Here is a 25,944-nt window from a genome sequence, read left to right as displayed (position 1 = left end):
CGCCACTCGTTTACGAGGAGTAATTACGCTCAATGAACCAATTAAGCGCGCTTTTACGAAACCTCCAAATTTAGGTATTAAGTACGATATATAAAGTTTTGCGATACGTCGGATCGGAGTCGGAAGGTGCTCGGCTGGTCGGAGTCGTTATGATATGGCGCTGCATATGTTTCACCATCGCAGACATGGTCGTAGTGCAGTGATTACAGTACACTTCACTCGCCGAGTCTTATACTTCCCCTTGGGATGATCCTTGAAATGAGACCACACACCTTCTTTGCGTACCCGACCCATTGATTGAAGAATTGGAAATGCCCAACGCGAAAGGCAAGAACCAAAGGCACAACCAAGCTTGGTTAGCCAGTCATTTAGTCCACTTGCGACGAGTTCCGAAGGTGAAATGGCAACGTTGACAAAAAAAACACAACAAAAAACGGAAAAAAAACATTTTGAACCGAAATTCGATTTTTTTGCCGAAAAGATCAAAAAGACCGTTCGATAAACGTTATCAATAATATTGTCGCGCGGTTAACAAGGAAGCGTGCTTTGGTTGGAAACACCGCAGTCGTAGCAATCGCCGTTTGATTCGTCAAAGTGCCGAAAATTTCAGCTGGGTTTTTCCCGCTGGTGCTCAATGTAATGTACATGTATAAAACATGTCAGTGGCAAGCACTGCAACGGCGAACCCTGCTTCAAGCAGGGTTCGCCATTGCAAGCGCGCGTATCTACCTGCCTCGACAGCGAGTTCAACGCTTTGTCCGCTCTGTACACTTCTGGTCGCTCTGTTCGTTGCTACTGACTTTGTGTTTGTAAGTGGACGAACGGACGTCATCCACTGCGGTAAGGTGATGGGAACATGCTGAAGCAACTAGACTTTCACAAGTGTACGGTTCATCTTGTAGGTTATAATACCAGTACCCTAGCACTGCGAGCCCGCCATGCTTCAAGCAGGTCGTGAGTTTGTCAATAGTAAAGCTGTCATGGTTGCCTAGATCAAGCTTTGGCACCCCATAGTACATGTACAATAATATGCAACTTCTACAGCTAGACATGGCGGTTGTAGTGATCCTCATGCAAATAGCTTGTTCTTTGTAAGTGGATCCGCTCACTTGTGTGTCCCCTTACAAATACCTAGTCAACAACCTGACGTGGTCCTGTGGTGGCGAAAAGGGGAGTTTTGGCTCGCTGACAGACGCGCAATGGCATTTCAGAATCCGCTTTGTCCCCGTCGACGCCAGACTCACGCAACGCTATGAAGGTTGTCGTCGTCGGCTCCGGCATTGGTGGTACCTCCGCCGCCTACCACTTGGTCAAGGATGGCCACGAAGTTGTGCTTCTCGAGAAGAACGCGACGCTGGGCGGCCACACGTACGAGATGGAGATCGACGGCGAGATGGTAGACATCGGCTTCATGATGTTCGGCGACTCGAACCCCAACATTAAGGAGTGGTTCAAGTCTCTGGGCGTCACACAGCCGAACGGCACGACGAAGAAGCGCATTCCCATGAGCCTCACCGTCACGTCAGACGTGAAGGGCGACCTCCAGTTCTCGTCGCGTGCCCCGTTCCATGGCAGCTTGTTCAACCTCTTCGATGTTCGTATCTGGCGCGTACTCATCGACATCTACAAGTTTACTATGGACCTTATGACCATGCCGGTGAAGGAGAACATCACTACGCGTGAGTGGGCTGCCAAGGGCCGCTACTCGGATGAGTTCTTCCGTCACTATTTCCTGGCCTTCGTCTCCATCCTCTGGACGGTGCCCAAGCAAGATGTGCTGGACCTGCCTGTGACGCAGTTTCTTCGTTGTCTGAAGACACATTCCAACTCGCTGTACATTCCGCTGTGGCAGGTGATTCTCGGTGCGCTGGGACGCCGTACGGACCGCCCGAAGCACCAGTGGTGGTACGTCGGCTCGGGTTACATTGAGCCATTCCTTAAGCTCTTTACCGAGGAGTACAATGGCACGGTTCGTTACAACGCCGCTGTTGAGCAGGTGGAGAAGGGCGGCAAGGCCGTGATTCTGAAGGGCGGGGAACGGATTGAGTGCGACCACGTCGTGCTCGCTACCCACGCTGACGAGAGCGCTGAAATGCTGCGTTGGAGCGAGAAGGCGTACCGCTCGCTCATGCGTTTCCACTACCACAAGAGCATGATGTATGTCCACCGTGACCCGATCATGCTGCCTCCGTCGAACAAGGTGTGGAGCAGTTGGAACGTCTTCATCGCTGAGGACGAACAGTACATTTTGACGTACTGGATGGACCGAATCCAGCGCCTGAACAGCAAGAAGGACGTCTTTGTGACCATCACGCCGCATGACTTCCAGGGCAAACGTCCCGAATCTGAGCAGGTCATCTCTGCTTTCCGCTGGGACCACCTGCGGCTTCTGGCGGACTGTATCCCACAGGATGAGATCATTCAGGAGGAGGGCGTCACGCTCTCCGGATGCTGGCTGGGGCGTGGTTTCCACGAGGATGGCTTCGTCGCTGGTCGCTGTGCTGCTGCGATCATCCGCAACCCGAAGCACAAGAAGACGCCGCTGTACGAGGACCCCGGCAACGTTCCGGTCCCGCCTGTGCCTCCTTTCGGCATCCCGCTGAGCATCCACCTGATTGGCGCGGCTGTTTTCGGTCTGGTGGGCTACGGAGTTTCCAGGCTGCTGGAGAAGTAATAGAGCACGACTTTGCTTTCTTGACAACACTAAACACAAACGAATGTCCATTGGTCTGTACAGTTGTTATCGAAGCCGGTTTATGCCTTTGAGAATTATAGCGCAACAAAATATCAGCGACCAGCGATAAGTGATCGTTTGAATGTTCGGTAGTTTGAAGTTCGTAGTCTGAGTGAAGTGCAGACTTTGATCGCGTCATGATAGTAGCAGAGCAAACTGATGAAAGTACTCGCTGTTTCTCGTCAAATGTGACTAGAGACTAAAAAAATGGGACAGAGGCAAAGCTGATCTAACTGAAGGAGCTGTGGTCCTTAGTATTGCCGGTAAGGCGGCGGAACTTTTGCGCAATTTCGTCGAACTCAGTGCTGAGGTCGTCGAGGGAGTTAGCCAAAGCCTCCACAGGTGATGACGCGTCGTTGGTCTGCACGCGCACAGTAATGTCGTGGATAAGCGGGTGCGGGTGGCGGTATCCGCTGAAAGTCACATTTGGGTCGCGCAACAGTTGCCTGCAAGTGGTTGGTAAGAGAAGTAAGAGAGAAAGGCTTAGAACTCTGTGGCAACTTAATTATGCTTCAGGTAGCGTACATGCGGATGAGGTTGCCCATGGTGTGGTCCTCGCGGAGGATGGTGAATTTCCCGGCATTGGAGATCTTGGTGTCCTTCTCGTACGTCACCTTCTGCGCACCCTCGGGCAGCAGGTACGAGTCGCTGCGGTTTGGTGCGTTCATCGTGAATTTGTTCCCTAAAAAAGTAAGATGCAAATGTGGTATACCGAAAAGTGAATAATATGTGGTACACTTCGCCTTCTAGGTCTGAAGCCATTTCGATGGAGGACAAAAGGGAAATGCCCGACGCTCAGCGCCGTCAACGTCAGCGCTCGAGGCGCCCGACCAACGATGGCAGCAGCTCGCAAACCGATGATAAGAGACAGCGCACGAAGGCTTACAAGCCGCGACCGATCCATCGACCGTGGACGCTGTACGCGCCGCCTAGAAGCGCTGAGGACCCTTCCGTGCCTCTTGTAGCGTCCACCTTCCGCTTCATGTCGTTCAACGTACTAGCAGGTACCGATTTTACAAAAGCCAAGTGAATTGCATCGATGCTGAAATAATATGTTTTTTTTTACTGTAGATTACTTGGTGATAAACGACCGCGTAAACGAACCCGCCAAACGTCATCAGAAATACGAGTCAGTTGGCCCAGTTGCTCTACGTGTTGGGCGGATGCAATGCTAACATGTAATCGCGCAGCTGGGAGTATCGTAGCACTCGCCTGATGAGAGAAATCTCGCGCTGGTCGCCGCATATCGTGAATCTGCAGGAGGTGGATCATTTTGAAGACTTTTTCGAGCCAAAAATGAAGAACGCGGGCTTTGTGGGTGTTTATAAAAGAAGGTGCGGGTGTCCTGGGTAGCCCTGAACAATGATAAGTGACTTAAATTGAGCGGTGCTATTGGTAGAACGGGTGAGAAGACACACGACGGCTGCGCGATCTTCGTGAGAAAGAGCATGTTCCGCATCGTATCCTCGCACCCGATCGAGTACCACGTGCCAGACCATCCTGTGCTAGACAGAGACAACATTGCATTGACCGCAGTGTGGGAAACAAGAGCTGCGTGGGTGGATCCATTCCTGCTCGCTTTGTGGTGGCGAACACACACTTGCTATTCAACCCAAATGTTTGTGAACTGGCGGTTGGAACTGTATACTTTAACTCCCATAGTTGACGTTAACTTGCTTGTTTTATCTTGCTGTGTAGCGTGGCGAGATCAAGTTGGCGCAGCTGGATATGCTTCTGAAGCATTTGACGTCTCTACGACAGGAGAACGCCTCGCTTCTTCCGGTCCTCCTCTCCGGGGATTTCAATTTAGCGCCACACAGCCCACTGTACCACTTTTTATCGACGGGGAAACTGGATGCGTCTGGTCTTTCTCGCTTTGGTTTATCTGGACAAAATCTAGATACGTATGCGCTCAAGGTATGTTAAGTTTCTACTGTTGATTGGTGGTGGTGATTGCAGAACGGCAATGCTAATGCCTCGCTGTTCTTGTAAATAAATACTCCGTAGAAAGCAACTCGAGTCAACGAAAATGATCGAACTCGTCACCACGGAAATGGTACTGCATTTGGCAAGTTTATCAGTGACCGAGCTCAACGAAGTGATTTTCGCGTTTACAAACTCAACACGGTCTACTCTCATGAGGTCAGCCAGATCCTACACCTTTAAAGAGATAGAAACCGACTTACACCGAGCTTCTATGACACTGTGCAGCTTGACTTCGCCAGCGCGTATGCCCAGTTGCCTGATGATAAATGCACAGGTGAGCCGAAGTTCACGATATTTCACAGTGGCTCCAAAGGCACAGTCGACTATATCTGGTACACCAGGAGCTCCCTGCACTGCCACGGTGTGGTGGAAATGATCCCCGCTGGACTCCTGTTCAAGTACGATGAGCTACCTACTACCGAGCATTCAAGCGATCACTTATCGCTGGTCGCTGATTTTTCGTTGCGCTGAAATTCTCAAAGGTAGATATAGTATAAACCGGCTAAGCTTCACTCACTCTTCGATAACAACTGTACAGACCATGGACATTCGTTTGTGTTTAGTGTTGTCGAACCAACAAGAAAGCAAAGTCGTGATCTATTACTTCTCCAGCAGCCTGGAAACTCCGTAGCCCACCAGACCGAAAACAGCCGCGCCAATCAGGTGGATGCTCAGCGGGATGCCGAAAGGAGGCACAGGCGGGACCGGAACGTTGCCGGGGTCCTCGTACATCAACGTCTTCTTGTGCTTTGGGTCGCGGATGATCGCAGCAGCACGGCGACCAGCGACGAAGCCATCCTCGTGGAAACCACGCCCCAGCCAGCATCCGGAGAGCGTGATGCCCTCCTCCTGAATGATCTCATCCTGTGGGATACAGTCCGCCAGAAGCCGCGGGTGGTCCCAACGGAAAGCAGAGATGACCTGCTCAGGATCGGGACGTTTGCCCTGGAAGTCGTGCGGCGTGATGGTCACAAAGACGTCCTTCTTGCTGTTCAGGCGCTGGATTCGGTCCATCCAGTACGTCAAAATGTACTGTTCGTCCTCAGCGATGAAGACGTTCCAACTGCTCCACACCTTGTTCGACGGAGGCAGCATGATCGGGTCACGGTGGACATACATCATGCTTTTGTGGTAGTGGAAACGCATGAGCGAGCGGTACGCCTTCTCGCTCCAACGCAGCATTTCAGCGCTCTCGTCAGCGTGGGTAGCGAGCACGACGTGGTCGCACTCAATGCGCTCTCCGCCCTTCAGAATCACGGCCTTGCCGCCCTTCTCCACCTGCTCAACAGCGGCGTTGTAACGAACCGTGCCATTGTACTCCTCGGTAAAGAGCTTAAGGAATGGCTCAATGTAACCCGAGCCGACGTACCACCACTGGTGCTTCGGGCGGTCCGTACGGCGTCCCAGCGCACCGAGAATCACCTGCCACAGTGGAATGTACAGCGAGTTGGAATGTGTCTTCAGACAACGAAGAAACTGCGTCACAGGCAGGTCCAGCACATCTTGCTTGGGCACCGTCCAGAGGATGGAGACGAAGGCCAGGAAATAGTGACGGAAGAACTCATCCGAGTAGCGGCCCTTGGCAGCCCACTCACGCGTAGTGATGTTCTCCTTCACCGGCATGGTCATAAGGTCCATAGTAAACTTGTAGATGTCGATGAGTACGCGCCAGATACGAACATCGAAGAGGTTGAACAAGCTGCCATGGAACGGGGCACGTGACGAGAACTGGAGGTCGCCCTTCACGTCTGACGTGACGGTGAGGCTCATGGGAATGCGCTTCTTCGTCGTGCCGTTCGGCTGCGTGACGCCCAGAGACTTGAACCACTCCTTAATGTTGGGGTTCGAGTCGCCGAACATCATGAAGCCGATGTCTACCATCTCGCCGTCGATCTCCATCTCGTACGTGTGGCCGCCCAGCGTCGCGTTCTTCTCGAGAAGCACAACTTCGTGGCTACCTTTGACCAAGTCGTAGGCGGCGGCGATACGACATGACACCGACGGCCTCCATAGCGTTGTGTGGGCCTGGCGTCGACGGAGACGAAGGTGTTGACTTGGTATTTGCAAGGGATTCGCTTGTACTCTCGAGTATAACACGAAAAAGTGCTTGCTGTCTTTCTCTCCGTTCGTAGGAATGCTAATGCGGGGTGACAGCTAACTCCTTTTCAAAGAACATCTTGCGAGGCAGCGGCAAGGCTACACCTTTTCTGACGCCAATTTTATGACCAGGAAGGTAGCGCAGCATCGTCGCGTTCGCGGTGCATTTCGGCCAAGCGACAGCCATTATTACGCCCTGTGGACCAAATGAATTGCCATTGACTTCTGACCAAAAAATGTCCTCGAGGGGACTCGAACCCCCAATCACCGCCTTCGGAGGGCGATGCCTTATCCATTAGGCCACGCGGACATGTTGCCACATTGTTGGCCCATTTCTCCAACAAAAACTAGTAGCTAACGATTTGAAATCACAAGCCAGGTTTTTTGACACGCGACGCAAAAAAGACATATTGTGGTTGTAGCACAGAAAATCAATAACTCTACAGAGCGGTGAAGTCATTTCGCACAAAAGTGTGGTAGGCTCACAGAAGATTGTGGTAGCTCACACAAAACCGTATGAGCTCACAGAGACTTTGGTAGATCACAACAACACACTCTTTAGCTTTCTTTTTGTCCAATCAGCGTCGAGGAGAATTAACCCCTCACCCCAACGCCCTCATTCTCGCAACTCCAGCAAACGGCCACGCGCTCCTTCGCGAAGTACTAGGCAAGGTCACCTCGGACGCGAGTCTCCGTAGGCAACGCGCGTCGCCAACAAAGGTGCCCGGCTGATGCAAGTGGTTGCAACTCCGAACGAGGTCTAACGTTGTTGGTTTGTCAATTTATGTGTATGTGCAGGAAGTGTGTAGAGGTCTCCGGGCAGTAACTCGGCAAGGACAGCTCGTCAGCAAGGATCCGTAGGCTGCCCGCGTTGGCAAGAGGTGTGTGCACCTTGTGCAAGTGGTTGCAACTCCGAAGGAGGTCTAACGCTGTCGGTTTGGCAATTTATGTGTATGTGAAGGACGTGTGTAGAGGTTGCCGGGCTGTAACACGCCAAGTACAGTTCGCCAGCAAGGATCCGTAGGCTATTCGATTTGAGAAGAGAGGTGCGCATCTATTAGTAGTGGAAATGAGTTTTGTGGAGTGCTAACGGAGATGGTATGGCTCATGTGCGTGTGGATAGGTGGAGGTGGCCAAAAAGCAGGAGAAAAGAATGGGACAAAAAATACCGTTCCACATTTTGGCAGTGGATATTGGTACTGACGAAGCCATCGACCTTGTGGAAAGTGGAAGAACGTTGCGCGAGGACCACAATCAAAGCGCAAACTGTACTATGTGCGCTACAGTTGTGCCGCATCCAATGCGGTACAAGCTATTCAGCTGTGTATCCAAAGCGTGCAAGCTTGTGTATCCAGGTGTGAAGTGCAAATGGAGGGCAAAGGTGACCACGTGTACTCGGTCTATGTTGTCATCGGCGTACTCGTATGGTGAGCACCTTTCGGGCGCTCTGGACGCGCCAACACGATCCCTAACATCCGCTCACAAGCAATATTGTCAACTTATGACAGGAGAGGGGCTAAAACCACTTCGCATTCGCAACGGTTTGAGGGTCAAATTCAGCTTGTCGACGGAAAACATGCCATCATTGTCCACGGTGCAGAACTTTGTAAACAATTACAGGAAACCAAGCTTGGTAGTCATGATCGAGTGAAGAATATTACAGCAATGGTGAGAGAGAAAGTCAATCCGTCGTGGACGAATGATGAAAATGATCCTGTCACGTTTACGTGGCATTGTGATGCGGAAGGTAATGCTGATCCAGGAAATGGGACTGACAAGAAGCCGTTTGTCGTTGGGGTGACAACAAAATCGCTACTTCGCCGGCTAGACCGCTCACCGGAAAGCTTTATATTTCACATTGATGCTACTTACAAGCTATCAAAGAAGGGATATCCTGTGCTAGTGATTGGCATTTCGGACATCTGCAGAACGTTTCACCTCGTGGGGTTTTGTGTGGTGTCACAAACGACGGAGGAGGCTGTCACTGCAGCATTGTCAGCATTCAATCGGCTGTATACATAAGTGACTGGAAAATCAATTTGCCTGGCATACGTTATGGGTGACGCGGATGACGGGCAGTTCAACGCTCTACAAGCTGTATTTGGCTCGATGTCCAATTTCAAATTTTTGATGTGTTTTTTTCACGTCCTACTCAACGTGAGCAAACGATTGCGGTGTTTTCCCGATAATGTGGCTGCAGGAATCAGAAAAGATATTTACAACATGCATTTTTCCGAAACAAAAGAGGAGTTCCTGCGTATGGCTGATCTGTCGATAAAGCGGTGGGCTGGGCTTTCAGATGCTCCCGGGTTTGTTGACTATTTTACAAAAGAGTGGTTTAACAAGCGGGTTTTCTTGTGGCAATGCTGCTGGACTCCACCTGGGTTTGCAACTACCAACAATCCCGTAGAGCAGTTCAATAGACACCTGAAGCAGCATTACTCGCTGCATGTGAAACTGAATATGGGAACATTGTTGCTTCTATTGTTTCAATGCGCGACAAGTGAATTTGTTACTGGCAAAACATTTCGTACAACAGCGGAGCATTCATCTGCATTGGCCACGCGAATGAGAGAACTTTCTCGGGACAATATGCTGGTGGAGAATTTGGAATTTCATTACAGAGATGGAGGCATCGTCGCTGTACAGGCCAAACCTGCCAAGCGAGTGTTCGTACCCGCTAGAAGACGCACAGAAGAATATCTAGCAGTAACGGCTCAACTTGGAGCTAACTATGCTCGCATGGAAATTGGAGGGCAGCCTCCAATAGGGTGGCCTGTAGACGTGGTTAAACGAACTTGCCCTTGCAAGTATTGGGTCAAATTTGCCTACTGTGTGCACTTGCTTTTTGCTATGCAGCGCTCAGCTCTAGTTGACTCGATGGGACACGACATTTTGATGACTCGGGCAGTGGCAAGAAAGCGCCAACGAACGACGGTTCAATCTACTTCAGCTGGGCGACCACCAAGATGTGGGCCAGCACTTTCGCTGGAGTAAAGTAGTAAAGTCCAATTGAGCAGGAGTAGCACTGCTGATGCGATACAAAATAAAGACGAAATGCCTTTGTTTCAGCCATGCAAACATGCGATTTTTGTTAATTGCAGGTAACTACGCCTGTGCTTTGCTGCACTTCTTGCAACTGCAAGTGAACCACAACTTTCCAGCATACGAAACTGTGAGTTCCTCCGTTGGTAGAATTTTGCGCAGCGTTACCACCACCAATACAACTTGTTTCCGGTACTGCATCTCACGAAACCTGCAATTTGGGTTGCAAGAGTGACTCAGAAAACGCATTATGCTGCCAGTTTTCTCAGCTTCAATGTAGACAAACTGTCCATCAGTAGCTCGTTGGTTCAACAGGAGCGAATATCCAGTGTTGTTCTTCAAAGTAGCGGGCTCTGCACTCGTTGTATACAGTCCTCTGTAACTCTCCAAAACTCCGCAGTACTCGCCGACGATAGTCCCCACTTCAACTGTATCAGTAGTGTAAACTCCTAAACCACACCGCACAGTCTCGAAAAGTTTCAATGAAAGGCATTCCTTTACAGAATTGCCGCATTGCCATTGAATAGCGCAATTCTGCTTTGAGCAGTAGACGTCCGAACGGGAGTTCATGCATTCGTCAATGTAACAATCTCCGATGCATTCACATTTCCCCAGATTTCCAATGTTCTTAAACCTGATGCCGTTTGGATTTTTTTCTTGTAGACCCGGGTTACATCAGGTGGCCATTCGACCGGTTCTTTGGTGGCAATACGGCTCTTCTTTTCTGTAATTTCGCAATCTGCAACAGTATCATTCTCGACAGAAATGCTGTCATTTGTGTCTGGATCATCCTCATCATTAGTCACCTCACACTGACCTACCAGCTGCGCAGGCATCGTATTTGCGCTTGCTGCGTGCAAAGCGGCCGCACGCTCACGTCGGAGTAAACGAAGGGCCTCTACCACATCTGGTCTTTGCATGAACGCCTTGAGAAATTGTGAATTGCCAGGTTGTGCGTGGGTTACTCGTGTTGAATGCCGGCCGGGTTTACGCAGCTTTTGGTGGTGTTTGCGCTTGGATCGTTGCTTCAGCCCCAATCTATTCTTCGAACGATGTTGTTGTTTCCGACGCTGATCTTCGGTCAGAAGCGTTTCAAAAACGGACAGCTTATCTGCAATAGCAGCGTGATCATCACGGCTGATGCTGCTTTTTGCTTGCTCAACGGCGCCACTCAGCCTGCGATTCTCGGGCCCCATGTCCACTGAGCTACCTACCTGAGTGGTGCGTTCACTGGGACTTCCTTGTGTCACAGTTGGCGTAACCACAGCAACACTGCTGACACTTGTCGTCTCACGAGCTAATCCAGATGCAGCCAATGCTTCCGAAATACCACGACTAAATGCACTCTCTTGAAATTCCACTTCCACGGTACCATCAATTAAATCACACGAGCTGAGCCGGTAAAATTTTGACGAGCACGGATCATTGCTATCGTCCGTAACACGAGAAATGCGTGTCCAAAGCGGGAGCATTTCGAGTCGATTCACTCGAATCGGGTAGGTTGGGTCAGTGTGCTGCGCAATACTGACAATGGTGGCCATTCTCCGACCCCTCTTATCGCCATATACATACGTCGGCGAATAATACTTGACCACATCGCCAGGTCGTAAAGTCAGTTTTGAAGATACGCCTCCCCCAATAACACTGTTTGAGACGTCTATTTGATCGCTCAATGCTGAACTCCGATTCGAAACTGCATTTCCGTCTAGAGTACCCATAATCTGTGTCAAAACAAATTAGAGCCATGCCATCTCCGTTAGCACCCTACAAAACTCATTCCGACTAGTAATAGATGCGCACCTCTCTTCTCAAATCGAATAGCCTACGGATCCTTGCTGGCGAGCTGTACTTGGCGTGTTATAGCCCGGCAACCTCTACACACTTCCTGCACATACACATAAATTGCCAAACCGACAGCGTTAGACCTCCTTCGGAGTTGCAACCACTTGCACAAGGTGCACACACCTCTTGCCAACGCGGGCAGCCTACGGATCCTTGCTGACGAGCTGTCCTTGCCGAGTTACTGCCCGGAGACCTCTACACACTTCCTGCACATAAACATAAATTGACAAACCAACAACGTTAGACCTCGTTCGGAGTTGCAACCACTTGCATCAGCCGGGCACCTTTGTTGGCGACGCGCGTTGCCTACGGAGACTCGCGTCCGAGGTGTCCTCCACGAGTTATGGCCCGGTGACCACCTTGGGGGAAGCTGCTATTGGGGTGACGTGAGTTGCTATATGAGAAGCGAGGGTTGCTTGTTGGCGGTGTTGTTATATAAGGGCTGTGTTGCAACTTGAGGGAAGTCAAGGGTTCGCAATCTTTGACCGCACTCTGTGACGCCTGTCGCTTGCTTCTGTGAATCTACCACATTTTCTGTGATACTACCCATTCTGCTCTGTATTTTTCATATTCCGTCCGCAAAAAAACGCCGTAGCGGCCGTAAGGTTGCGTCAACATTTCGAGGACATACTTGAGGGACTGAAAAACTTGTGTTACAGTTCCCGCCAAATCATTAAGACCCCCGATTTGGCGGGACACTTTTGACAATATCTCGGCTTGTAGCCCGAGTTAGGAGCTGCTTCTTTGATATGTTCTCTCTGTTAGGCTTAGTAAGATGCCACTTGTTTTAACAACTTAGATTTCAATGTATCTGGCAGCGCTGGTATACAAATTCAGGGTTTTGGTACCAGCGCCAACTTATTAAGACCGCTTCCTTTTTATGATAGAAAAGCTTTTTTATGAACAGACCATACAAACTAATTTATTAAAAGTTAGTACTTAGTCAGTCCACCTTTCTTCTTGATGACCGCTAAACAACGGCGGGGCATGGACTCTACCAGTTTAGCAAGTACTCCAGCTGAATCGAGTCCCATGCAGCCATGATTGCTGTCTCCAGATCAGCAACGTTTTGGAGCTGGCGGACATGTGCGTACACTTTGGCCACCATCGCCGACCACACGTTCTCGATGGGGTTGCAATCTGGCGAGCGAGCTGGCCATACCATGGTGTTGATTTGCATCTCCTGCAAGAATTGCTTCGTTTCACGCGGGGCATGAATCGAAGCATTGTCTTGCTGGAATACAAAATCAACACCATAGTTCGAGTGAGCGAAAGGAAGTCGATATTCAGATAGCGTGTAGCCATAGGCACCTGAATTATGACGTCCTTGCAAGACAGCCAGCTTACTCTTACCTGCTGCGCTAAAAGCACCCCACACCATGACGCTCCCTCCTCCATTTTGGCGACGCAAATAAGACCGTGGAGGCTGGCGCATGTCCCGCCAGTAATATTTAAAACCGTCAGGGTCATCTAGATTAAGCTTCTTTTCATCTGCAAAAATTGTATAAACCCAAGTTTCTTTTAAAAAAAAAGGTGAAACATGTTAGAATACGAAATAACCGCAAAAAAACTATGACAAGCTTACCAGGCTTCCGTATGTACTATTCCGCCTATTACATGGGTGCTGCCTTGTGCGCTGCCGTGGGGGGCACTGTGCAGTCCATCTTGGTGTAGACCAGATGGTCCACACGCTGCAGAACGCGCTGGATTGTCCTCACGGCCGCCTAAATGACGAGTTTGTACTTCAGCTCGGCGGCAAAGAGCGTGCCTGTCGCCGCGGTACGCACTAGCTGCCGAAGCTCTCATTCCGTCAGCACTGGTTACCGTCCAGCCCTTACCTGCACACCGCTATCTTCTTGCCCCCCCCCCGCTCCGCCTTGACTGCCTTCCGGACAGACGTGCGAGACCGGCCTGTCTTTCTGGCGATCTCGCGTAGCGAAACTCCTCCATCGTAGAGACCGACGATGAACCAATGTTCTTGCTGGGTGAGGGCCTTGTCATGACCCATTCGAAAATGAAAGGCTCGTAGCCTCAGTAGCCTTCAGGTAACAGCTCGTTTCCGCCAATAATCTACTTTTTTAACCATCACTCTTATAATATAGAAGTTTGTATGGTCTGTTCATAAAAAGCTTTTCTATCATAAAAAGGAAGCGGTCTTAATAATTTGGCGCTGGTGCCAAAACCCTGAATTTGTATACCAGCGCTGCCAGACACATTGAAATCTAAGCTGCTAAAACAAGTGGCATCTTACTAAGCCTAATAGAGAGAGCATATCAAAATAGCAGCTTCTAACTCGGGTTACAAGCCGAGATATCGTCAAAAGTACATCGCCAAATCGGGGGTCTTAATGATTTGGCGGGCGCTGTAGTGCCTCCCCTTGATAGTACCTAACCCCCAAAAGTTTTGGCATTTGAGTGCGTCGGTGCCCCACCCTTTATTAGTACTCCACCTCAAATCTGAGTAGGGGAGAAAAAATCTGGAAGGCGAAACCATTGTAACGAGCTTCCGACGTTGTTTGTTTTGTAGCAGATGGTCAATTAGTCCATTCCATTTGTGGTGTCGCCTTCAAAAAGGCCCTTGACGCGCAGTGTGCTACCTACACGCTTCAGCTGCTACGTCGATCGAGGCTAATCACATACTGGAGGAAAGCAGTGATTCGGACAGCGCAGAAAACCTCATCGACAACCTCGCCGACATTGATCTCTATTAGGCCGGTTCCTAACGGCATCATCTTCGGAACATGATCCGCTATTTAGACAACTTATTGGCTGATAAGAATACATATGCTGACACCGGGCAGCTCTTGTGATCTCAAGCTGGGATCATCAGTCATATTCAGATCACGGGTCACAACATACTATCAAGGCAGGATAATGAATGTAACGGGGTACGTAGCCCTAAGGGTACCCTGGTTAAATGAAGTGTGACACTTCACACTTCAGGAGTATGACACGTCATACTCCGGGATATTTGGTTTAAGGTACCAAGGTCGTTCAAAGCCAACCATTGGTTAAATGACATTGCATTTCTATAGGTAACTAATAGTTTGTATAAACCCAAACTTAACCTGCCTATAAATATACTCAGTTTACAATCTACCTTATTTAGGTCACTTCGCTCTCTTTAATTAAAGAGGGGACCTGTGAGCTGCCGTTCACTGAGAGTCTGTATACTCTCGGAAGATAACTTCCTCTAGCGCAAGGTGCTGTGTGACCCCGTCACACTTGGTAGCACTAGTAGTCAATCCAAGCCACCGCGGGTAGACTACCTGAACCTCTCCGAAGTTCGTTGCCATGGATAGGAACGACTTCTCCCATATGAACGACTCTCAGTTCGAGTCGGTTCGGAAGATGGCAGGCATCTTCGGGATGGAGGCCCTGCAGAGCCTGGTGGTATCAACACCGGCTGAGCAGCTCGAGCGCGTCAATGCATTCGACGCGTACGAGCAGGGCCTCATCACGCATGTGCGGGAGAACCTGCAGGCTCCGGCGGCGGAAGCAAATCCGCCTCACCCGAAGCCAATACGGCTGAAGGTTAAGCCGTATGAAGGGAAGGAAGGCGAGAACCTTCACTTCTGGGTCCGAGAAGTAGAGCTCGCGATGGACGCGGCTCTGATCTCGACCGAGCAACTGCGTGTTGCTTTTGCACTCTCCAACCTTAGCGGTCGTGCTAAGAGTTGGGTGTACACTCGGGAAGCAACATCCCCTGGATGTTTCACATCCTGGGCTCAGCTGTGCGAACAGCTCCGAGCCGCGTTCCTCCCGGCGAACTACGAGTACCGCCAGCGTTCGCGCTTCCTCGCGTGTAAACAAGGAAGGCGCGAACTGCACGAGTATGTGCAAGAGATACGGGAGCTCACGGCGTCCCTAGTGGGAAACCCACTCGATGAACACATCAAGATGACTGTGTTCATGGACGGCCTTCGAGTGGGCCCCGCACGCACTCAGCTGTTCCGGGTGCAGTCAAGCACCCTTGAAGAGGCGATTCAAGTGGCTCTTCAAGAAGGGTACAGCCATCGCCAGGCGCGTACGCCGGCCTCAGCGTGGCCTGGGAGCTCCTTGTCGGCTCCCGGTCGAACAAGCCCCAACGGACCAGTTCCCATGGAACTCGGGTCCGCCGAACAGCGTGACATCCGCTGCTTCGGCAGTGGGAAGATGAACCACTTCAAGCGCGACTGCCCTGCGGAAAGATTTTTCCGCAGACGGTCCTTCCCCAAGCCCGTCCTCAAGGGTCGTTGGCAGAAGCCAGGATCCCGGGGACAGGGAACCAGTAGGGGTGGGGCGCCCTACTGGGGAAGAACTAAGTCTTCGTGATGGGTGCGCGGGTGGCGCGTACCACGGGGACTTAGCCCCTGAGAGTATTCGCACTCTCGAATCGGCGAAGAGCAGCGGCGGGTTGCTTGTAGTACACGGATGTGTACGGGGATACGATCATCCCTTTAGAATCTTGATCGATTCTGGAGCGTCGAAGAATTGCGCACGCCGCCAGACGGTTGCTCGCAACAGCAACAAGTTGTCAGATGCTTTGAGAGAAAGCAAGGGCAACGGGACGGTGTCAGTGCGACTGGCCGACGGGAAGGTCGTTACTGTCCCCAACGTCCAAGTGGATCTGGCCGTCAAGTTTGAAGACTTTGACAGCCTCGAACAGCTCACTGTTCTCGATATGGATCCATATGATATGATCCTGGGCATGCCCTGGCTTGAGAAGCACGAGCCCTGGATCGACTGGCGAGGCAAGGCAATCGGTGCCAGCCGCCCTGCGCAGTCCGACAGAGCATTGGTGAGTCATGTTCCCACCTCTGTCAGGACCCGGGGCGCCCGCGAGGGCTGCCAGGGTATCAAAGCATCCGGCAGATGCTTGGGAGTCGTCGACGTATATGACGACTCCGAGGATGATTTGATGGTGGCCGCGCCCAGAAGAGGCGCCGGCCAAGTGAGTAACTTAGGTCCACAGGCGGGTAACTTAGTTCCGCAGACAGCTGCAGCTGTCATGAACACTGAGAACAGCGTGTTCAGAGTGGGTAACAGAGTTCCACTCACGGTCGCCCAGACCTTAACTGAAAAGGAAGGCGTTGAACACGCTTCCTGTGTGGGTAACACAGTGCCACACGCGGTCGCCCAGACCTTAACTGAAGAGGAAGGCGTTGAACACGCTTCCTGTGTGGGTAACACAGTGCCACACGCGGTCGCCCAGACCTTAACTGAAGAGGAAGGCGTTAAACACGCTTCCTGTGTGGGTACAACAGTACCACACGAGGCCACGAGTGCCTCGGATCTCGTAGCGCCGACATCCCTAGACGTGGGCAGCAAAGCCCGACGTCACGGTCGCCGTCGTCAACGACGCCGCCGCCGCCTCAAGTCGGATCCGAACTTCGTTCCGATCGATGTCGCTTCAAGCGACTCGGAGTCCAGGGCCCGGGCTCCTCCGACAAGGCCGGTGGAAGAGTGTTATCACATCTTCGATGGCGAGACCGGTTTACCCGTCAAGGCATCTGGTGTCCACTTGGAAACGTTGCCAGAGGTCGCAGAGATACTGCACCTCGAGTAATGACGGCTGAGTCTTTCCTGACCAACCTCAAGGCTGGAGAGATTGCTGAGATTGTACTCATGAGACCTGAGACCACTCAGGAGGAGCTGAACTCCTCCTCTGTCTTGGACGAGAACGTCCTGGAAGACATGAACAAGCAGCGTCAGGCGCGCTTGGGTTCTGAGATTCTCAAGAACCCCAAGGATCCGGTGTATCCTTTGGTGACGGAGTATGCGGACGTGGTGAACAAACACCCACCGACGCAACTCCCACCGGATCAAGGCGTACGGCACAAAGTATTGTGTCACGAGGCAATGGCCTCTCCCGCGCGAACAGTGCGAGGTCATTGATGCCTTCTTCGCCGCGAAAGCGAAGGCAGGCATGGTGCGGGAGTCGAAATCCCCGCACTCGACGCCGACTTTCTGTGTTCGTAAGCCGAACGGAAATGGCGTCTGGTTCACGCTTATAACAAGCTGAACAACGCAACGGTGCCGGCCCAAACACCAATCCCACGAAAGGATGTGTTGTTGAACAACATGGCCCGGAGCGTACTGCAGCGGGGCTGCCGTAGCTTTAGCGTCAGAGGAAGACGTTCGACTCAAAGAGTCACTAATACTAAGTTCCTTATCCAAAGGACACTTACAGCCCAAGACCAGGGCTCAAAGTTAACACCTTAACTTTTATGCTTCAAAACCAGAAGCGTTTTATTTACTATTATTGCGGCCAAGCCGCCTAGGGGTAAATGTATCTGTTTAACTATCTAGCATAGTTAAACCTAATCAAATGCATAACGTGTGGCTTTCGGCCAACGTACTGAGAGACCTTGTTAACTCTCCAACTTATGTACTGAGAGTTTGTTAACTCTCCGGGTACTTCGTACCCCTGTGTGTTCCACACCATGTAACCCCGTTACACGTACTGTACAGTGCGCTGGATTTGGTAGACGGATACTACCAAATCCTGATGCTAGAGAGCGACATCCCGCTCACCGCGGTAAGCACCCCAAGCGGCATGCTTTGGGAGTGGCTCGTCATGCCGCAGGGCTTGTCTAACGCCCCGGCGACGTTCAATCGCCTGGTGACGCAACTGTTCCGCCCTTTGCGTACCTTCGTACAGACGTACTTCGACGACATATTCATCCATAGCCGTGCCGAAGGAGGCAAGACGGCCATGGAGGTGCACCTAGGACACCTCCGTCGAGTGTTGGACGTAATGCGGGCGAACTAGCTCTACGCCAATATTGACAAGTGCGTTTTCGCGTCACCAGAGATTAAAGTTCTCTGTTGCTTCGTAAGCAACGTGGGCGTTCGGGCTGACCCAGACAAGGTCAAGGCCATAGCGGCATGGCCGACGCCCCGATCCCCGAAGGATCTTCGAAAGTGGTTGGGCTTGGCCAACTACCTTCACAAGTACAGCGCAGGGTACGCGGGCTTCGCTAAGCCTTTGTCGAGTCTCCTTCAGAAGGACGTCGACTGGCGCTGGGACCAAGAGCACCAGGATGCTTTTGACAGCATCAAGGCCAGTCTCCAAGAGGCCCCAGTCCTGGCCCTGCCGGACGAGACGAAGCCGTTTAGCGTCGTCTGCGATGCCTCCGATTACGCCGTCGGATGTGCATTGCTGCAGGCCGACATGGCTGGACACGAACGAGTCATCTCGTTCCAGTCCAGGCAGCTCAAAGTCGCCGAGCGGAACTACCCTGTCCACGACAAGGAGCTCCTGGCAATGAAATATGCCCTTGTGAAGTTCCGTGTTCACCTTCTGGGCTCTAGGCCCTTTGTGATTTACACAGACCACGCGTCCTTGAGGACGGCGACTAACTCGCCTCACCTCTCCCAAAGGATGGCGAGGTGGCTGTCCTTCTTCGCGGAATACAACTTCCGCGTCGAATACAAGCCGGGCAAACTCAACGTGCTTTCGGACGCTCTCTCTCGGCGTCCTGACTATGAGTTGGCCCACATCACGCGGGTGACAACGGATCTATATGATTGGATACGCATGGCGTATCGGGACGATGAGGCTGTCGCGCCTATCGTCAAGTTCCTTATGACCGGAACGAGCGCGAAGTCCGACTGGCTCTCGTCGCGACAGCGCTCACGGCTCCACCGATATGAGTTTAAAGAGGGTCTCCTCTATTACCGGGTGGAGCCCACTGATCCTCCACGGGTGGTCGTACCCAGCGACGAGGATCTGAAGTTCGATATTCTCGCGGAGGCGCATGACGCGCCCTCCAGCGGCCACTTGGGCCGCGAGGAGACCTTTCTGTCGGTCTCTCAGTCCTTCTGGTGGACCCACATGTACAAGGGGGTCGCCCGGTACGTCAAGACATGTGAAACATGTCAGCGGGTCAAACCCGCAGGGCACTCTTCGGCTCCACTACAGAGCCTGCCCGTCCCGGCTGATTGTTGGAAGTCGATGAGTCTTGACTTCATCTTTGGGCTTCCCGCCGACGGACACGGCAACACCGGAATTTTGGTGTTCGTGTGTCGGCTGAGCAAGATGGTACATCTTGCTCCAGTTCCCGTCACTGTTACGGGCGAACAAACCGCAAGGTTGTTCGTCGATGGCGTGTTCCGGTATCACGGTCTCCCGGAGACGATTGTCTCGGACCGAGACCCGCGGTTCACTGCTGCGTTTTGGAAAACGCTGTTCCCTTTACTGGGAACTCGTCTGCAGATGTCCACTGCGGACCATCCGCAGACAGACGGCCAAACAGAGCGCGTCAATCGCGTGCTCGAGGACACTCTGCGCAGTGTGTGCGCGGCAGCACCACGTACGTGGTCGACGCAGCTTCCAGTTGTTGAGTTTGCGCTTAACAACGCGGTGCACGCGTCCACGGGATTCACGCCGTTCTACTTGAACGGCTTACGCCCTAGAGTGCCTCTCACTCTTCGAGGAGACACTGACTCCTCTATTCTAAGTGGGAGAGAGGCTCGGAAAGCCCTTTCCTCCCAGGTCTCGGATGTGAGACCAGTTTCGCTGCGGAAACAGGTGGAATCCTTTATGGATACCAAGCTGAGCATTGTCAGCAGGGTCCGCGATGCCATGGCAGCGGCCCAAGATAAACAAAAGGAGTACTCAGACAAAAATGAAAGAGGAAACTTAAGTATATTTGAGGTTGGGGACTTAGTGTTGCTAGACACGAGGAACCTACCTCTTGACACTGTCAGCTCTGTCGGCAGCAAAAAACTGAAGCACCGCTTCATCGGACCTTTTGCAGTCCTGGCCAGACATGGTGCGTCGTACACCCATCGACCTTCCAAAGTCAATGACGACGCACCCGACGTTCTATGTCGGACGTCTTAAGCGGTACTTTGACCCGCAGGGGGTTGCTGACTCGCAGTCCCCCCTTGACCCAGCTCCTCGAAGCGAGGGCCGGTCACAGTCGTCGACGAGGGCGTCGGAGCAGGCACCCAAGCCTCGGTCGGGACGGCAAGGCTGCGGTCAAGACCGTACGCCGACGGGGCTCCATACGAACGGACCCCGGCGCCATACGCCGAGTACGCTGAGTACGCCGGGTACGCACCATACGCGTACGTCTGGGAGTGTGCCCCAGGCGGCTCCGGACGTGGCAACAAAGCCTCGATCCGTCGGATCATTCGAAAGGCCTCGTCCAGATCGGACGAAGAGGCCCGGCGATCCACCCGCAGGTGCAGGCTCGCGACCTCTCGCTCCACCAGGTCCAGGCGGCCCGCAAGACGAGCGAGCTCGCCCTGATTCCCGGCCTGGGCGGCAGCATTACCGCCAGTCCCAAGGCCAAGTGCAATCTCAAGCACGAGGACACGTTGACGGAGGCGGTCAACTGTGTCGGACCCGCAGTCGGAGCACTCGGACGAGAGTGGCTCTCGGGAGGCGCCGAGTACTCGTACTCGTACGAGGGCACCTCCGCCCCTGCTTGATCGGAATAGAGAAGTCCACTTCCACGTGGAGCGGATCCTCCAGGAGCAACGGTGTCGCGGTAAGCGACAGCTCCTCGTGAAGTGGAGGGGTTATGCCCACTCCGAGAACTCGTGGGAGCCGATTGAACGGCTCCTGATTGACTGCCCGAAGGCTGTCGCAATCTGGGAACAGAAGCGGCGGCAGCTTCATAAGTAGTCCGGGGCTTCTTGCCCGAACGGGGTACGGACGATGAATACAATCCGTGCCCGCGCTCATCGTGAGCGCTAGAAGCCGCGCGCTTCAGGATGTCCCTTGGCAGCATGCGCTTGCTGATCAAGTGGGCAAACCTCATACGAAGATCACGCTGGTTCAGGATGTGGGACAGCTGCTGATCTTCATGGAGTTCCCGTAACTCCGTGGGTGAGTACTTGAGAGTCTCCACCCACGCCCAGAACATGTCCTCACAAGAACTCCACGTGGGACAGCTCTCGGCCATAACCCAGGGGTATCCCCAAAGAGGAAAGAGACCACCCCGGGTCTCGGGCTTCTTACGACAAGTCGTAAAGTCCTTCAGGGGAATGCGGTGTGGCGTGAGAAGAACACACCGAGCAGCCTCCAAGTTGGCGACGAACAACTGTTCTTTATGAACAAGGGCTCGTTCATAGATGCCCCTAGAAGTGTGGCCGCCCACAAGGCCACGAGGAGCGACGAGGACCTCTAAGAAGAAGTCAGCCCCAGAGCTCTCCTCGGGAGGCCAATACCCTCTTGAGTTGATGGCAGCTCCCTGGCTGACGGGTGCGGCCACCGAACCCCCACGCACACGCTGGGCAGCTTGGAAATCCTCCTGCTGCTGGTCGAGGTCATTCGAGACCTCCCGGGGCTTAACGATAGCACCCTCCGCCTCCTCTTCTTCCTCCTTCTCCTCCTCTTCATCCGAGGAGTCAATATACTCTGATAGGAGTGTCGAGTCTCCTTCTCCTCGCGGAGTGGAGACTTAGAGGCGGTACGCTTCTTTGAGGGCTTGGCGCCCTCGGCTTTAGAGGCCTTAGCGCGCGCAAGACCCTCGGCAAGCGAGAGACGCTTGCGAGGATTCTCTTCCTCATCGCCACCGGCTTTGGGAGCGCCCTTAGCCTTGACGACCGGACTCTCAGAGCGCACAGAGGTCCTGGGACTGTGATCACCGTGATCACTAGCGGGCGACTGCACGCTGCCTTCTTTGTGCTCACTGGGCACTGGGCTGTGCCCTCCCACAGAGCCCGCAGGAGCATCCTGAGTGCTCTCGGACTCGGCATCGTCTTCACTGCCCGAGTTGAACTCGCGTTCTACGAACCGAGGGTTCGGACGGTTGTCTGATGACGAGGGCGACGGACTGCGGCGCCTGCTTGCGCGCTTGTCCGCAGCCGCGTCACCCGAGGAACCGATCGCCTCGGAGGCCACCTGAGTAGCCTCCTTGAGTGCCGAGCCTTTGTCGTGAGGCTTAGTGCTCTTGGCTTGCGCCTTACCGGCAGCAGCCTTGGAGCGTGTCTTGGCACCGCTCTTTGTAGTGCCACGAGGCATGATAACGGTCGAAGTGGGGACCTAGACGAAGGGCGCACAGGTTGCTGCTCGAGGATCTAACTGTGAAGTGAGCCTCCGCCGCGCTCGCGCGGCCAAGTCGATGGTTTTCGACTTTGAGAATGAGAGTTTGTGACGAACACCTCTTCTTTCTGATTGGTCGGTAAACCAAACCTAAGTGGGGGAGGATGTAACGGGGTACGTAGCCCTAAGGGTACCCTGGTTACATGAAGTGTGACACTTCACACTTCAGGTGTATGACACGTCATACTCCGGGATATTTGGTACAAGGTACCAAGGTCGTTCAAAGCCAACCATTGGTCAAACGATATTGCATTTCTATAGGTAACTTATAGTTTGTATTAAACCCAAACTTAACCTACCTATAAATATACTCAGTTTACAATCTACCTTATTTAGGTCACTTCGCTCTCTTTAATTAAAGAGGGGACCTGTGAACTGCCGTTTACTCAGCGTTTGTATACTCGCGGAAGATAACTTCCTCTAGCGCAAGGTGCTGTGTGACCCCGTCACAATGAAGGTCACTACTGCTATCGTTTGTGTTGCGGAGTTGTATTCGCGAGCGTATTCCGACTAAATAGGCGACCTAATGTTGTATCTCGCAAGCGGCTCGATTGGGAGTTGCACCACGATCGGTTAGTAGAGGAAGGACAGTTCGAGCGCTACTACAGAATGGATGTCGTGTCGTTTGAAGAGCTTGCAGAATCTATCCGTCCCGTGCTTGAGCGTGATGAAGTGAAGTCAAAGAATCGAACTAGTGCTAATCCAATACCGGCTGTGAACAAAGTCCAAATGACTGTATCGTGACTAGCAGGAGGCTCGGTAGGAGAGAATGCGTCCTACTAGGAGTCCTAAAGTGTCCTATTGTCCTAAAACCTGGGATAAAAAACTAGCAGTTCGGCTCATAAACAAACCCATATTTAGGACAGCACAATGAGTTTTAGGACGAAACAAGCTAGGGTCCGCGTGTCCTAATAGGACACTCGACAGCTGGACACTCAGTCTGTCCTATTAGGACAGACTGCAACTCAGACCACTGTCCTATTAGGACAACACCAAGCCCAACATGCACTGTCCTCAAGCCATATCCTCAACTGGCCTAGCTAGAAACAATAAACATCTTAAAGCCCCTCTCTCCAAGAGCAGCCGATTCTTTGTTGTGCGCGAAAACACCTCAACCAAACTTCTCTACTACAAAGTGTGTGACAATATTTTTAAAGTGTTTCAAAGGATGATAGTCATTGAAGGTAATAATAGCCGCTAATAACGGTTGAGCGACCTCAACATGCACATAGCAAACGACGGTTAATAATCAGAACGTGACGACATAGGGGGGGGCTCAAAAAGCAGCAAAGTACTCGCAAGGCCTACTTGGCTGCAAGTCGATCCGAAGACGCGGTTAGCAAGCGATGGGGGTCTTGGTTAGCGCGGCAGTGTGCTCGGCCTGGTTCGTCGAGTTGTCTGGCGTCGTCATGGTGTCGACAACAGGTGCGTTTGTGGCAGGCGAGTCCGGGCTGGGAGCCGACGTCGATGGGCAGTTGGACGGCACGTAGACTACCAGGTCGGCCTTCAGGTTGGAGCCGACACCGACCGACAGTTGGCACTCCTCCAGGTTCATGGCCTTCACGTCAGCGAGCAGGGTGTTGCAGGCAGTCGAGGCGCACATCTTGTCAATGGTGGCCTGGTCCGGGATCTCAGTGGTCCGTGCCGCACTGTTGAATGTTCGCGCTCGTGAGCAGAGCGGACAAGACACTGCTTCCGCAGGTGGTAGCAGAGGCCAGATAGGCGAGCGCGCTAGCTGCAGAAGGAGTAGCCGCAATGGTCCATGATGCTTAGCTGCAGTAGTGGAGATTCAGAAATGGTTGGTGTGCCCCAGGACAATAAGTAAAGCCAATGTGACTTTTAAGTAACTCTTACGTAAATTTACGTAGATAGTCCGGAAAAAGTTATTATTTGAGGTTTAGGACAATCTGGAGGACACAAATTATATTATTCTGTAACGAAGGATTAGTCGCTTTTTAGGACACATCTCCGAAATCTCCCTGTAAAATTTAGGACAAATAGGACAGTTTAGGACGTGTCTTAGGACGCATTATCCTACACCGGAGGCTCTTATCATTCTATAAGGGCTCTTGCAAGTGTAAGCAAGTCCGAGTTTTACGCTTCTATTATCGAAGTTATGGAAGCCATCCGCGATATCAAATAGTCGCCCCTGTATACGACTCTACTTCCATTCAGCGTGTCGTCAGATTTTGCCGATATCAGTAAAAACAATATTTTAGCGGGGGGTGTTGGATGCGTGGACGGATGGTTGTGTACTATAAAAGCCCCAAGTACTCGAGAAGTACCTGACGTTTCTGCCTTCTTTTCGGGACACTATCTCCGCCACGGGTTCAATGTTCAGGCGATGTATGATTCAGCATGCAGGCTCACTGGTTTTTGCTTCAATTCATCTGGAAAGGTCTCTGATAGCGTTGCCTTTAAGAAGTGACCCTTGTACCTAGCTACAGCTAGTCTGCCTTTTGAATATTATGCCATTGAAGATAACGCATATCCGTTGTCGTCAACGCTACTGGTGCCTTTCACAAAACCTGAAATAAAATTGAGTGAATATTCTGACTACAATTTTTATCTTTCTCAGCTACGCATACGAGTAGAAATGGCTTTTGGTCTTCTTGTTAACAAGTGACAAATTTTTAAGTGTCCCTTAGCTTTTTGACTACACTCATGCAGGGCTTGTCATTAAAACCTGCAAGAAGCTGCGTAACTACTGCATCAATGCACGCATTGGTCAGCCTAACAGCGGCGGATTAAACAATGCAACAATAAGAGATTTCAATGCAATGGAAGACTGCAGCTTTTTACCCGCTGTACGTGAAGACACAAACGACTGTGAGCCGCCTGTCGTGAATGGTCATATACTTCACAAAGTTGTTCTCGGTCATATTCAGCGGTACAACATGTACCGACCTATCGCTATGCGTACGAGCCGCAGCTGATAGCTTAGCAGCCATAATTTGACCTTGAAGGTCGTCCGATTTAGCTTGAGCTGTCTGAACGCGTTGAATGGCGACTTCACGCTCCCGCCTAAGATCCGTGGCATCCATCTCTTTGGATAATTTATCATGGATCTGTATAACCAGGATGGATAGAGCCTGACGACGTCGAGCAAGAATACTATCTACTGTAGCCAATTTTTCCACTATGACATCCCGCTCCATTTTTTCGCGCTTTAGACGGGCGACTGCGATTTTCTCCTCGAT

General features: G+C 52.0%; 4 protein-coding genes, 1 non-coding gene and 1 pseudogene across 5 annotated transcripts; 2 read left to right on the top strand and 4 right to left on the bottom strand.

Moving 5' to 3' along the window:
- Window positions 1-311: 311 nt before the first annotated feature.
- On the top strand, window positions 312-2,674 carry PITG_18728 (uncharacterized protein; the record flags this gene model as incomplete). The annotated part of the gene is made up of 3 exons (XM_002997330.1): window positions 312-355; window positions 815-840; window positions 1,212-2,674. 3 exons carry the CDS (start codon window positions 312-314, stop codon window positions 2,672-2,674), a joined length of 1,533 nt encoding a protein of 510 aa, XP_002997376.1.
- A 289-nt stretch (window positions 2,675-2,963) lies between these two features.
- Window positions 2,964-3,749, bottom strand: PITG_18727 (DNA-directed RNA polymerase II subunit J; the record flags this gene model as incomplete). Its single annotated transcript, XM_002997328.1, has 2 exons — window positions 2,964-3,180; window positions 3,260-3,749. The coding sequence occupies 2 exons, from the start codon at window positions 3,400-3,402 to the stop codon at window positions 2,964-2,966; spliced, it is 360 nt and encodes a 119-aa protein (XP_002997374.1).
- PITG_18726 (uncharacterized protein) lies at window positions 3,717-4,998 on the top strand (the record flags this gene model as incomplete). The annotated part of the gene is made up of 6 exons (XM_002997329.1): window positions 3,717-3,738; window positions 3,806-3,863; window positions 3,940-4,068; window positions 4,134-4,289; window positions 4,742-4,876; window positions 4,995-4,998. 6 exons carry the CDS (start codon window positions 3,717-3,719, stop codon window positions 4,996-4,998), a joined length of 504 nt encoding a protein of 167 aa, XP_002997375.1.
- Window positions 4,999-5,320: 322 nt separating this feature from the next.
- PITG_18725 (uncharacterized protein) lies at window positions 5,321-6,638 on the bottom strand (the record flags this gene model as incomplete). Its single annotated transcript, XM_002997327.1, has 1 exon — window positions 5,321-6,638. The coding sequence occupies one exon, from the start codon at window positions 6,617-6,619 to the stop codon at window positions 5,321-5,323; it is 1,299 nt and encodes a 432-aa protein (XP_002997373.1).
- A 416-nt stretch (window positions 6,639-7,054) lies between these two features.
- PITG_30027 lies at window positions 7,055-7,127 on the bottom strand. The gene has a single exon. It is a non-coding gene; the product is annotated as a tRNA-Arg (tRNA).
- Window positions 7,128-24,086: 16,959 nt separating this feature from the next.
- Window positions 24,087-24,444, bottom strand: PITG_23140 (annotated as a pseudogene; the record flags this gene model as incomplete).
- Between the last annotated feature and the right edge of the window lie 1,500 nt (window positions 24,445-25,944).

This window comes from Phytophthora infestans, genomic scaffold (genome assembly GCF_000142945.1).
Source record: "Phytophthora infestans T30-4 supercont1.76 genomic scaffold, whole genome shotgun sequence".
NCBI classification, from domain to species: Eukaryota; Oomycota; class Peronosporomycetes; order Peronosporales; family Peronosporaceae; genus Phytophthora; species Phytophthora infestans.
The sequence above is the reverse complement of the archived record's forward strand: the minus strand, read 5'-3'. Positions and strand labels throughout refer to the sequence as shown.